General features: G+C 44.4%; 1 protein-coding gene across 1 annotated transcript; it reads left to right on the plus strand.

Annotated features, from left to right (window-relative positions):
- Nucleotides 1–337: 337 nt before the first annotated feature.
- Nucleotides 338–8,295, plus strand: LOC132830748 (interferon alpha-13-like). Its single transcript, XM_060848585.1, has 7 exons — nt 338–369; nt 1,109–1,368; nt 1,612–1,807; nt 3,482–3,614; nt 3,772–3,861; nt 7,830–8,069; nt 8,178–8,295. Exons 1-7 carry the CDS (start codon nt 338–340, stop codon nt 8,274–8,276), a joined length of 1,050 nt encoding a protein of 349 aa, XP_060704568.1. The 3' UTR covers nt 8,277–8,295.
- Nucleotides 8,296–14,667: the final 6,372 nt, after the last annotated feature.

Consider the following 14,667-nt stretch of genomic DNA (forward strand, 5'->3'; position numbering starts at 1 on the left):
AGATGGTGAGTGTTTAAAAGCCCACCAATGATCCTTTGACATTCCACTAAGTGACCCACAATCAATGTCATGAAAACCAGGTTTTCTTCTGCTTACTGTATTCCATTTGGCGGGAGCTTTCATCACAAATTGCTGAACACCTTTCCTGTATTCGAAGCGACCAGTGTTCAGTGGTTTGGTTTGGTTGGTCCCTGATAAGTGCTTTGCTCTTGAACGTCTTACCGTAAACAAATGTAGATTTTTTGAATAAAAAACACAGCAATCTGGTCGGACAGATAAAACTGGTCTACCTCAGGATTCAGGCATTACCTTTACAAACGTTTGGGAGCCTTCGAGGATGGGTCAGAAACTAGCCTTGAGAGTTTGGGTGTGAGGACAGCAACATACATTTCTGAAAGTGTTTGTAACAGAGTTTTCTAATTGTCAAGGTACAGTCGCTCTGCCCTAACATAACATACAATGGACGAGAATTATTTGAAAAGTAATTGTGAACAATTTAAATCCAAGAATGATTTTTTTCAGATAAACTTAGGTTCGGTTCCGATTCCGTTTCTGATTCCGATTCGGTTCTGACTTTTAACTTGATAGAACAAAATGGAACAGTCTTGTTTCAAGAGGCCGGGTCAATAATTTAAATCCAAAACTATTTTTTTCCCAATAACGACAGTTTCTGGTCCGATTACAAATATCAACATTTAATTGTCAAAGTGAATATTTCAAAGCATTTTAAATATAACACCCGCTCTGAAGGTGCGGATGCAGTTCCAGCTAAAAGTGATTCGGAGACATTTCCTGTGTCACCGGGATATCCCGGGATATCGCTCACACTTTCCCAGATATTCCTCACCCTGCCCCCTCTCAGTCTGACCCGCTCTGTTTACAAACTCCCCTCCCTTTCGGAAATGACAAAACGCGTCACTTTCCCTGAGACACTTTCACTTTGGAGGAAATTGACACGAGGTTCATTTCCAGAGAGAAACTGACATGGGCACTATCCCGGGAGAGAGAGCAGACAGAAACGATGAAAGGGAAGGGAACGGGATCACTTTCGGAGTCGGATTCGGACCAGATCCTGATGATTTCACTCCGACTCTGAAAATGGTTCCAGAATCTCATCGGGAAATGAGAGCCTCCCTCCAGTGAGGGAGCGGATTGTGACCCAGGTGAATGTGAGCGGAGACAGGGAGCAGCAGCCGGTGAGCCGGGCCTGGGAGCCGGGCTCCCTGTCATCTCCAACCCGGGATGTGGGAACGGGACAAGCGCGATGTCAACACACCGGGACACGGGGGAGTCCCGCAGTCGGGGGTCTCTATAATCCGGATGAGGACATCCAGCCCCCAATACACAGCCTGACTCCCCCTGCCCCAAGTACAGAGCCTCCCTCTACACCAGCTCAGTGCCCGATGATCTGAACACACTCAACATTCCGCTGCAAACCGAGCGCTGCTTGCGATTTTCCAGCCGGGATTTTCCAGCCGCTGCTTCCGGACTCTCCAGCTTTTCGATTCCTTACCTCAGAAAGAAACCGCACCAACCCTTGATCTCCCCGCAGCTCCTGCAAACTCCCTGGAAGCGGTTTTCACTTTTCGAATGTAATGTGCCCCATTAAAGCCGCCAGCTTGGCAGTGCCAGTGAGAGCAGCCAGCAGTGCCCAGGCTCACACTCACAGCACTCGGCAACACAGGCGCCCGCTCCCGGATCCCAATCCGCTCCGATTGCACATTGACCGCTTTCTCAGCTTCTACCTCGGTGCTCCCTTCTGGCTCGGTGCAGCATGGCTCTGGGGAGGATTTGGAGATTTTGGACGGTGCTGGTGTTGTTGTCCGGGACCCTGAGTCTGGGCTGTGAGAGGCTGCACTTACAGCAAGTTCTCAACACAGAGACTCTGAGCAAACTGCATGAAATGGTGAGTTTCAGTTGATCCACATTGAGAGGCAAAAGGTTTTGACTTGTCAGTGAATCATAAATTATTGCCTTACAGAGGCAAACAATATAAGAATTCTGAAATAGTCCGGTTGCTTCAATTGTGCAGGGATCTGGTGAGGCCACATCTGGAATAGTGTGTACAGTTAGTCATCTTATTGAAGGAAGGTTGCAATGTATTTTAAGTAAACTGCCATGAGATATTACAGAGAGGTTTTCCCAGAGTGATGCCCGAAATTGTTTCAGAAGGAAACGTTGGTCAAGGCTCGGCCTGTGCCTGCTGGAAGTTAGAAGGGGAGGAGGGAACTTGACTGAATTGAGTGAGGGGTTTGACTGTGTCCCGGGACAGGGGTGTACGTTCGGGCCGAGAACGGGAATGGGGTGTGCAGGTCGCTTTGTTCAGTTTGGGGATCTGGGGTCAGGAGTAGGACATTGGGGGTCGACCCGGATGGACGCACGAGGAGCAGCACCAGAGCAGGGACCTCACTCCCTGCCTTTGGTCTTGACAGGAGAGAGGGGAAGATGATTTTTCATGGTTTCCCGGTGTCTGGCACAAGGGGTCCATGTTTAAATGTAAGATACGGTGCATTCCAAACTGGTGAACGATTATGGTTCGGTTATGCATCAAAAGTTAATCTCGGGGTCAAATATAATCCCCAGGAACAAATGGTCAAGGGTCAGGATCACAGGTTGTCAATGAGAGGGGAAAGGGTGCGGTTCATTGGAGTGAGTGACAGGGAAACATCCAATTTCCCTGTAGTGTCGATGTTAGGCAGCATGTAGATGTGGCAGGGCCCATTGTCCGGCCATTAGGGACACCTGAGAGTGAGAGTGGGTGAGCAGGTTGGGGAGTAAAGAGATGTGATAAACAGTATCCTCCGGCTGCAGAGAGGGACACCAGAATGGGAACAAGGGACTGCAGTCCCAGCAGCTCGGGATGTAACGCAGAGAGACCTTGAATGGCGAAGCTGCGGTCCATTCTGTCAAAGATTGCAGAGAAGGCGAGAAAGAACAAATGTTTTCTCATATTTGCACCTAGATTGAGTCTTGTTTGGGGTTTTATTTAAAGAATAACCTATTGCTCGAATCAAGAAACAATCCGTTTTTCCAATAATATCAGTGATGTTTGGAGACAACGGCTGATCTTTGAGTTTGCCCCGAGCTCTGGCTGTGATTTTCTGTCAGGGATCTTCCACTCGCTGCTTCAGGAATCTCCAGCTTTCAGATCCCTTCCCTCAGACAGGCAGCACACAGGCTGTTTCTTGCTCTCCTACAGCTCGTTCAAAACTCCCGCAACCAGATTTCACTTTCCGAATGTCATGGCCACACCTCGCCAGTCTCTCCTCCGATATACACCGGCAGCTCAGGCAGTGGGAGCTCACAGCACCGTCCAGCCTCTCTCACACACACAGAGGACTCGACACTTAAGGAGATCGCTTCGGCTTCACAAGCGGCTGCATTGTGACTCCTGGAGGTTCACTCAGGGAGAAAGGAACCGGTTTAGGAGTTACTCGAGATCAATTCCTTCCGCTCAGTGTTTCCCTCTGGCTCGGTGCAGCATGGCTCTGGGGAGGATTTGGAGATTTTGGACGGTGCTGGTGTTGTTGTCCGGGACCCTGAGTCTGGGCTGTGAGAGGCTGCACTTACAGCAAGTTCTCAACACAGAGACTCTGAGCAAACTGCATGAAATGGTGAGTTTCAGCTGATCGGAATCTCACTGGGTCTGCTCCCGGCTCAATGTCAGATCAGGGAGAAATAGCTTTTAATTTTGTGTGGTTACCGCTCAGTGATTCTCCAGGATCTCAGTTTCTGGGAGTGAATGTAACTGGGACTGTTCTCTCCTCTCAGGGCGGTCCCTTTCCCGGACACTGTTTAAGGCAGAGGTTCTCCCTGAAAACCAAGCCCTTGGACCTGGTGAAACTTTCGGACGGAGTGGGGGTGAGTTAAAACTCGATTCATTTTATTCAGACTGTGATTTTACAGAAAGTATGTGTGAGATTAACGGCACGGTCAGAGAGTTCACATCAGAAAATTGAACCGCAGCGATTTCTCCCACTGTGAAAATCTTTACCTCACTCACAAACTGTATCCCTACATGTTTCAACACTTTAAATCTCCTAACGTCTCCTTCACCCCTTGATATTAGGTCATGCCCTCTACCGAGCTCATCCATCAAACCATTTCCCAGCTCATCCGAAAAACCATCCCTATCCACATTCCCGCTCAATCCATCTTGTCGCCTACATCCCACGCTTGCCGCTTCCTGGCTTGTCTCCTTTTTCACAGCTTAGAACATAGAACAATACAGCACAGGAACGGGCCCTTCGGCCCAACTTGTTGTGCTGAACATGACGCCAACTTTGATCCCGTCTGCACACCCTTGGTCCATAACCCTCCATACCTTGCATATTAATGTGCTTATCTCAAAGTCTCTTAAACGCCCCTATTGTATCTGCCTCCACTACCTCACCTCACAGCATGTCCCGGACTCCTACCACTCTCTTTGTAAAAACTTCACCGCACACCTCCTCTTGAATTTTTTTAAATGCACGCCTTTTAGGTTTAGAAGTTTCAACTCTGTGAAAAAAAATATGACTGTCAACCCTATCAAGGCATCTCATTACTTTATAGACTTCTATCAAGTCTCTCGTCAGCCTCCACCGCTCCAGAGAAAACAACCCGAGTTTTATTTCCAATCTCTCCTTTTTGCTAATTCAGGCAGAATCTTGGGAAACTTTTCTGCACCCTCTCCAATGACTCCATGTTCTTCTTGTAATGTGGCGGCCAGAATTCAATGCAATAGTCTACCTTTGTCCTAACCAATGCTGTAACTTGAGATCCCGACTCTTCTACTCAATTCGCTGACCAATAAAGGCAAGAATGCCATACACCTTCTTTACCATCCCATCTACGTGCGTCGCCACTTTCAGGGTGCAACAGACTTGAGCCGCAAGATTCTGCTGTACATCAATTCTGTTCATAGTCCTGCCAATAACAGTGTATTTTCCTTAACATTTAATCTCCCAAAGTGCAGCACCTCACACTAACATGGATTAAAGTCCTTCTGCCATTTCTCTGCCCATATTTGTAACTGATGTATATTATGCTATATCGTTTGACAACCCTCTATCCACAACTATCCACAACTCTGTCAATCTTTACATCGTCTGCAAACTTACTACCCTAGCCATTTATGTGTTCATCCTAGTCATTTACATATATTGCAAACAGCATAGGTCCCAGGATGGATCCTGGCAGAATACCATTAGTCACAGGCCTCCAGATGAACTACATGTTCCACATGACCCTCTGTCTTCTGTGGGCAAGCCCAATTCTGAATCCATGTGGCCAAGTCATCATGGATCCCATGCATCTTAATCTTCTGGAAGAGCCTACCATGAGGCCCCTTGTCAAAAGCCTTCTTAAAATCCATGTAGACAACATCCACTGCTCTACCCTCATCCATCACCTTGGTCATCTTCTCATAAAATAAACTAAGTTCGTAAGACATGACCTGCCCTGTACAAAGCTGTGCTTACTGCCCCTACGTTAGCCACACTTTCCCAAATGCCCGTTAGTCCTATCCTGAAGCAATCTCTCCAATATCTTCCCAACCACCGATGTGAGACTCATTGATCTACAGATTCCTGGATTGTACCTATTTTTCTTCTTTAACAGAGGAGTAACATTACCTACTCACTGGTCCACCAGACCCTCTCAAGTGGCTAACAAGGATGCAAAGATCATGGTCAGTTCCCAGCAATCTCCTCTCTTAGATCTCTCAATAACCTGGGATAGGTACTACCGGGTCCTGGGGACTTAGCCACTTTAATGCTCTCCCAACAACCCAATACCACTCCTTTGTTGATCTCAAAGTGCCATAGCATATTAGCATGCGCTCTACAAATCTAACTAACCTCAATATCCTTCTCCTGGGTGAATATTTATGCAAAGACCTCATTTAGGATCTCACCCACATCCTCCGCTACTGAGCCCAAGTTCCCTCCTTCATCCTTCAGTGGTCCTCCCTTCTCACCATTAATCCTATTGTTTTTAATGTATTTGTAGAATGCTTCAGGATTTTCTTTAATCTTACTTGCCAAGGTCGTCTTTTGGCTCCTGCTTGCTCTCCCAATTCACTGCTTGTGTTCATTTCCTGTTTCCCTTATATTCCTCATGGGCTCTGTTTGATTTTGGCTTCCTCCACCTCAGATATGGTTCTTTTCTTTGTTTGAGTAAATTTACAATCTCCCTGGTTATCCAAGGTTCCCTTACCTTGCCATCCTTCCTCCTTACTGGAAAATGCTGGTCCTCAAATCTCATCAGCAGGTCTTTAAACAAGTCCCACATGTCAAATGTGGACTTGCCTGCTGCAGCCCTTCTCAACTAACACTCCCTAGCACCTGCCTGCTGCTGACATAGTTTGCCCTCTCCCAATTTTGTTTCTTGCCCCAAGGTCTTAAAACTGTTGGTTTTTGAACAATTTTCAAAACGGTAACATTTGGTGGCTGTTGGTGGGGGGTGGGGGGGTGGGGGGGTGGGAACGGGGTATGTTGCAGTAGTATAACCCTATCACAGTCATTGCACATATCTTATTTCCCAGCTCTGCCAGTATTGTCTCAGTTTTTCACTCTCACATTCCATAGAGTTCTTGTAAGTTTCTCAAGTTATCTGAATCAAACACACTATAAAAAATTCTCTTCCACTATCTCCTTACTCCCATTGCTATCATAAATGCAACTGGTACAGCCCATCAGTGTGTCCAGTTCATGCCATGTCTATACTCTATTTGAGTTTTCCTTGTTTGCTTTTAGCATTGTCACTACTTGTCCCATCCACTTAAATAATTTGACTTGTTTCCCCTTAAGTGCATCTACAATCTTCACCACAGCACTGGCCACTGAATTGTGAGTTATCACATTACCATTGAGCTGATGCAGAAGGACGTTCAGCAGGGCTGTCACTGAGAGTCATTTTTGCCCCCTTAAAATTCAACTCTCGCACTCAACAAACAATCCCCTTCCTGCTATCTGAATCACTGCATCTGGGCTCCTCTTCCCAGGTCACACTATGTATTTCTCATTGTCTCTGATCTTTCTATGTCATGTCCAATTCCACAATAGCCAACATCCTTTGCCATACTGGAAATGCCATGGCTTTTTTCTGGCTCCTTGAGGTTCAATTTTGCACTATTTAATTTTATTCTTTGCAACAGCAACTTGAGATGAATTCAGTACAGACCAGGCAAAATTGATGTTCCATCTTCTGTGAATAAGTAAAAGACCACCTCCTAATCTGTTTATTCTCTTCCTGATTTTTCATCAACTTTCCTCTTTAGCGTGATGATTGATACCTTTGTTTTCTAAATAAAGTAAATTCAAATTACAGTTTCAGTCTTCAGTCATGCCCTCGATACTGCCGAGAAAATTATGCATTTTGCTTCTTTAACACCCAGTTTTCCTTGTACAAACAATTTTCAGAAATATCTTTACCTTCCTTCTTGCATTTTGTACCAATCAATCTCCAAGCATTTTGTGTACCCTCATTTATTTTGCTAGTTCTCCCACCTGATTGAGCCTGTTTCCTTGTATGAAGAACTGAATGTTAATTGTTCAGAATCAATCCTGTTTCACTGTGATTTCTCCAATTCTAAGTTACTGAAACCTCCAACTCCTTTTCCTCTGCCTCCCATGTACTTGTATTGAATCCATGGATTTACAGACTCACATTGATTATTTTTTATTGATCTGATCAAGTTTGATTTATATGTTATTTTGCTAGAGCCTTTTTAACATACTAAAGCTAAGCATCTGTAATTTGAACATTTAATTATTATTTGCTCATTGTAATATTTAATCTAACATGATACCTAAAGTCTTCATCCTAATCTTGTGTATTTTGCTCAGACTCAGGACAGGATTGAGCTTATCCATCAAACCCTGCACCACATCAACAAGATCTACAGCATGAACCTGGGTTCAGTACCATGGGCCTGGGACAAGGTGGAAAACTTCCTTCTTCTCCTGGAGCAACAGCTGAGAGAGTTGCAAGATTGTCTGAGTAAACCAGGATCTGACCACAAGTTGAAGAGAAATGCTGCCATTCAACATTACTTTAGGAAACTGGAAAAGTTTCTCAAACTCAAGGTATGACAATTCATAACTAAGTGTGTAATTCCTGGCAAGCAATACATTTTTCAACATTTAACTTGACTCATTCTCAAATGCATTTACTTGAATATTTTACCTTTTCAGAAATTCAGTGAATGTTCCTGGGAAATCATCCGTGCTGAGACTAGAGCCCGTTTACAACAGTTGCTTATCATTATGGCACAAGTCAGCAAAAGAAACTGAAAAGAACATATTTACTGCACACCAGACCAATGAATATTTATTTCAAAGACTTTCCATTGAAACTATTTATTTCTGCTTGGAAGAAATGTTGTGTTACAAATGTACAATGAGAATATTAGTCAGACTATTTATTCTAATTCACTGTTATTTATTGTTGTGATATTTTCTTTTGATGCAATGTTAAAGATTCACTGTGTGTGTAGTCTGTTTTGGAATGCCAGACTGTCAAAGACATGTGCTGCACTTCAGTGATGTCTCAACCATATTGACCTTGGTACATATGAATTCATATTTGCCAATGTTGGAAACCATGTCAGTTATTTTCATTTGTGTACATTTATTGACACAACATCTTAATTTATTGAAATGCTACTGTTTCATAGGAAGTGTTATTTAACTTAAAGATGTTAATTTAATACTATTTATTATACATTGGGAAGCACACTATTTTTTCAACTGTGAAATTTTATACTGAATAACAGCTCAATGATATAAATAAAATTGTTTTAACAATATTACCCATTTGCTGAAATGGCATTTATTTTTGATTTCTGTCATTTAACCTTCTGACACTGAGTGTAAATGCAGTGGGTATTTCTGTCTGAAGCCTGTTACTGTTTGTCCTCCTCATCTCCAATATCAATTTTGCTCTGTCAATTTATCCTTATTCCTCAAGTCCACAAATCTATTTTAAACTACACTATCCCATGGTCATCTGGAACCTTCTATCCCTCCCTTTCCCTCTGACTCCATTCCGTCCCCAAAGGTTGGTGCTTTTGCTGACTGACATTGCAGAGGCTGAGCACCAGCTCTCAGATACTTCATTCTATCTCCCCATGAACCATGAAACCATCATGAAACATCAGACCATTGTGTCAACTGTGGTTACCAATGTTATTTCATCTGGTGATCGACCCCACACCCCCACCAACCCACAACCGCAACTTCCAAAAAGCTGATTGTATCCCAATCTCACACAACCCACATCTGCCTCATTCCCAAAAATCATAAACTGTTCCAGTTTATTGGTTCTAGCCACCTCATTTTACCATGGACATGAGATCCCTTTACATGTCCATCTGCCACCACGATGGTCTCTGAACTCTCCACTTCTTTCTGGAAAACAGCACTGAACTGTCCACCCTCCTCCACTTGGTCAAGCTTTTCCTCACCTGAAGAACTTCTCTCTTATGTTCTTATACATTCTTCAGGTTGAGGGAGGGGGGGAGGTGTGGGGAGGTGGTGAAGCATGGAGACCCATTTGGGCCTATACCTGTCTCTTTGTGGTGCATGTGGAACATTCATTGTTCCAGTCCTCATCTGCCCCACCAAGAAATCTTTCTCCGGTATATTGATGATATCATCAGTGCTACTTCACTCTCCTGTCCCGAATTGGAACAGTTTATCGATTTTGCATCCAATTTCCATGTCACTCTCACTTTCATCTGGTCCATCTCTGACTCCTCCTTTTCCTTCCTTAACATCTCTGTTTCCATTTCTGGGAAAGGCTGGCCACCCATATGTACGACAAGCCCATTGATCCCTGCACTTATGCTGACTATACATCCTCTGAAACCCTGCTTCCTGTAAGGAGTCTACTCCATGATCCTAGTTCTTCCATCTCTATCCCATCTATTCTCATGATGCTAACTTTGGAAAGAGAGCCCAAGCTGTCCACTTTCTTCATCAATCCAGAATTCCCCAGCAATGTTGTTGACAGGGCACTCAAACAGGTCTGACCCATCTCCCATACTTTGGTCCTCTCCCCCTCTCTTCCCTCCACAACAGGTAAGGATTGGCTTTAACCTTATCTACCATCTCACCAGCATTCAAATCCAGAGGATCATCAGCTACCATTTGCAACACACTCAGTAAAATGTTACCATCAGACACATATTTCCACTCCCCTCCTTTGTCAGCCTCCGTTCCCTCAAGAACACCCCAACTGACTCTTACTTCACGCCAAACACTGTGCCCTCCAAAACCGCACGTTACCTTCACCTACAACAGCAGAAGGTGTAGCAACTGCCCATTTGCCTTGTCCGTCCTCAGTATTCAAGTGCCCAAGGACACCTTCCATGAGAGGAAGCACTTTAACTGCACTTCACAAAATCTAGTCTATTGCATTCACTGCTCACAATGTGCTCTACTCTATGCAAGAAAAACAAAGCCTAGACTGGGTAACTGCTTCGCAGACCATCTATTTTCTGCCTGCAACAAAGACCCTGAGCTTGCAGTTGCCTGCCACCTTAACATACCACCCTTTTCCCTGGCTAATATCTCTTTCCCAGGCTTGCTGGAGTTTTCCAAAGAAGCTCAGCAAAGTCTGGAAGAACAGCACTTCATTTTTAGCATGGAGACCCTGCAGCCTTCTGGACTAAATAATGTCTCCAATACCTTCAGAGTGTGAAATCATCCATGTCAGACCCCGTTGCCTGTCACATCCGGTCTTGTTGTCATATAGTCTGCTATTACGCACAATCCATTGTTAGCCACCAACAGTCCCCATTAATACATATTCACCCTTCTAGCCTGATCATTATCCAATCATTTTTTGACCAAGTATTCAATACTCGCTTTGAGCTCCATATTGACCAATCATAAACTCCTTAACTCCCAACAACTCCCAATAAATGTGTGGTTATCCACTTCGGTGGCAAGAACAGGAAGGCAGATTACTACCGAAATGGAGTCAAGTTGGGTAAAGGGGCACTACAATGAGATCTAGGTGTTCCTGTACATCAGTCAATGAAAGCAAGCATGCAGGTACAGCAGGCAGTGAAGAAAGCTAATAGCATGCTGGCCTTCATAACAAGAGGAATTGAGTATAGAAGCAAAGAGGTCCTTCTGCAGCTGTACAGGGACTGGTAAGACCGTACCTGCAAAATTGTGTGCAGTTTTGGTCTCCAAATTTGAGGAAAGACATTCTGGCTATTGAGGGAGTGCAGCATAGGTCCATGAGGTCAATTCCCAGAATGGTGGGACTATCTTATGCTGAAAGATTAGAGCTTGAGTTTAGAAAGCTGAGAGGGGATCTGATTGAAACATAGAAGATTAATAAAGGTTTGGACACTCTGGAGGCAGGAAGCATGTCTCCGCTGATGGGTGAGTCCTGAACCAGAGGACACAGTTTAAAAATAAGAAGTCGGCCACTTAGAACAGAGTTGAGGAGAAACTTCTTCACCCAGAGAGTGGTGGGTGTATGGAATGCTCTGTCCCAGAAGGCTGTGGAGGTCAAGTCTCTGGATACTTTCAAAAAAGAGTTGGATAGAGCTCTTAAGGATAGTGGAATCAAGGGTTATGGGGATAAGGCAGGAACAGGATACTGATTGAGGATGATCAGCCATGATCATAATAAATGGTGGTGCTGGCTCAAAGGGCAGAATGGCCTACTCCTGCACCTATTGTCTATTGTCTATACAGTGCTGAAATGGACCCTTCACTCCAACCTGTCCATGCCGGATAGATATCCTAAATTAATCTAGTCCCATTTGCTAGCTTTTGGCCCATATCACTCAAAACCTTTCCTATTCATATACCCATACAAATACATTTTAGTTCTTGTCATTATACCAGCCTCCAGCAGCCCATTTCATACACACACCACTCTTTGTGTGAAAAAGTTACCTTTTAGGTCCGTTTTAAATCTTTCTTCGCTCACTCTAAACCTATACACTCTGGTTTTGGACTCCCTCACCCTTGCCTATTTACCATATCCATGCCCTTCATGATTTTCTAAACTTCTATAAGGTCACCTCTCAGCCTTCAATGTTCCAGGGAAAATAGCTCCAAACTATTCAGCCTCTCCCTATAGGTCAAACCTGCCAACCATGGCAACATCCTTGCAAATTTTTCTGAATCCTTTCAAGTTTCACAACATCCTTCCATAGGGAGGGAGACCAGAATTGCACCCAATATTTCAAAGGTGACTTAACTAGTGTCTTGCGCAGCTGCAACATGACCTCCTCAATGCTCTGACTAATAAAGGAGGGCATACCAAACATCTTCGGCACTATCCTATCTACCTGTGACTCCACTTTCAAGGAACTATAAACCTGAACTCCAAGGTCACTTTGGACAGCAACACTCCCCAAGTCATTACCATTAAAGTGTATAAATCCTGCCCAGATTTGCCTTTCCAAAATGCAGCTCCTCACATTTATCTAAATTGAAATCCATCTGCTGCGCCTCAGCCCATTGGACCATGTGGTCATGGTCCTGTTGTACTCTGAGCAAACCATCTCGCTGTGCACTTCACCGCCAATTTTAGTGTCATCTGCAAAGTTACTAGTTAGACCTCCTCTGTTCACATCCAAATGACAAAAAGCACGGATCTTTGTGGCACACGGCTGCTCACAGGTCTCCAGTCTGAAAAGCAAACCTCCACCACCACCCTCTGTCTCCTTCCTTTCAGCCTGTTTTGTATCCAAGTGGCTAGTTCTCCCTGTATTCTATGTGATCTAACCTTGCTAACCAGTCCACCACAAGGAACCTTGTTGAAAACCTTACTGAGGTCCATATAGATCACGTCCACTGCTCTGCCCTCATTGATCTTCTCTGTTACTTCTTCAAGAAACTCAATCAAGTTATTGAGACATGATTACCCATGCACAAAGCCATGTTGACTATTCCTTGTCTTCCCAAATATGTATAAATCCTATACCTCAGGGTTCATTCCAACAACTTGCTCACTACTAATGTCAGGCTCACCAGCCTGTAGTTCCCCGATTATTGCCACCCTATTATTCATTCAGAAAACTGAGAAGGAAGACATCTGTTTTGCTTGTAGATCAAAAATCTCTCCATCTTAGACTTGAATACAATCAACGACACCACTGTTGTCTGGAGTAGAGAGGTTTGGAGGCTAGCAATTCACTGTGCCACGGTGGCACAATGGTTCACACTGCTACCTCACAGTGCCAGAGACCTGCGTCCAATTCCCGCCTCAGGTGATTCTCTGTGTGGAGTTTGCATATTTTCCCCATGTCAGCGTGGGTTTCCTCGGGGTGCTCCGGTTTCCTCCCACAATCCAAAATGTGCAGGTTAGGTGAATTGGCCATGCTAAATTTCCCGTAGTGTTAGGCGAAGGGGTAAATGTAGGGGAATAGGTACAGGAGGGTTACGCTTCGGCGGGTTGGTGTAGACTTGTTGGGCCAAAGGGCCTGTTTCCACACTGTAAGTAATCTCATCTAAAAATCATCACCTCCATCTTAAGTGGAGACTGTTCATATTCAACCAGTGCTCTTTGTTGTCACTACCACAAAGGCAAAAATATCTTCACACCATTTATACACTCAGGTTTGGTTCCTCAGGTCCTTAATTGTTTCAGTAAGTTCACCAGCTTCTTCTGCAAAACTGCAATAAATGGTGGCCCAGGCTATGAAAGCTTTTCTCATCAGGCAACATCTTCGTTTCAGGAATCAACTGACTGAATCTACTCTGAACTGTATCAGATGATGGTGTATCTTATTGAAGTAATGAGTCTAAACATTATTTCATCAGTACACCGTGTCTGGTTGCACGAATATCCTGTATAGCCATCACAATACATCCCTAATTTTCTTCACCTTCCCGCTTGTAACAAGGCACGGGGGTGTCACTGGCTGGGTTAGCATTTGTTGCTTGTCCCTAGTTGCCTTTGAGAAGGTGGTGGAGTGCTATATTCTTGATACGCTGCAGTCCATGTGCTATAAGTTGCCCCAAAGCCCTGTATTTAAGGGGAAACTCCAGGATTTTGACCAAATGACACTGAGTGAATGGTGATTTATTTCCAAGGTAGGATGGCTAGTGGCTTGGTGGGGAACTTACTGCTGCCAGTGTTCCCATATATCTGCTCTCCTTATCTTTGTTGATGATAGTGTTTGTGGGTTTACAAGTTTTTGTCTTTAGGGCTTTGTTGTGTTTCTGCAGTGCATCTTGTAGGTATTAGGCATTGATTCCGCAGACTGACAGTGGTGGAGAGACATATTATTTGTGGGTGTGGTGACAATTCTTCTCAGCAATATGGACACCCTCATATTTTCCCACATTATAATCCACTTGCATAATTTTACCTACTGCCTGAACCGATTGATTGCTCTTTGGATGATCTTTATGTCATAGATAGTCATAGGGATGTACAGCATGCAAACAGACCCTTTGGTCCAACCCATCCATGCCGAACAGATATCCCAATCCAATCTAGTCCCACCTGCCAGCACCTGGCCCATATCCCTCCAAACTCTTCCTATTCATATACCCAACCAAATGCCTCTTCAATGTTGCAATTGTACCAGCCTCCATCACCTCCTCTGGCAGCTCATTCCATACATGTACCACCCTCTGTGTGAAAACGTTGCCCTGTAGGTCTCTTTTATATCTTTCCCCTCTCACCCTAAACCTATGCCCTCTA

The sequence above is a fragment of the Hemiscyllium ocellatum genome, chromosome 32 (assembly GCF_020745735.1).
Source record: "Hemiscyllium ocellatum isolate sHemOce1 chromosome 32, sHemOce1.pat.X.cur, whole genome shotgun sequence".
Classification (NCBI taxonomy): Eukaryota; Metazoa; Chordata; class Chondrichthyes; order Orectolobiformes; family Hemiscylliidae; genus Hemiscyllium; species Hemiscyllium ocellatum.

Excerpts from the sequence above, each read along its gene's own strand:
- LOC132830748 (XM_060848585.1), top strand. The coding sequence starts at position 338 with ATGGGTCAGAAACTAGCCTTGAGAGTTTGGGT. Across the intron at positions 1,808-3,481 it reads GGATTTGGAGATTTTGGACG|CATGGCTCTGGGGAGGATTT; the intron begins GTGCTGGTGTTG and ends GGCTCGGTGCAG. Across the intron at positions 3,615-3,771 it reads TGAGCAAACTGCATGAAATG|GGCGGTCCCTTTCCCGGACA; the intron begins GTGAGTTTCAGC and ends CTCTCCTCTCAG.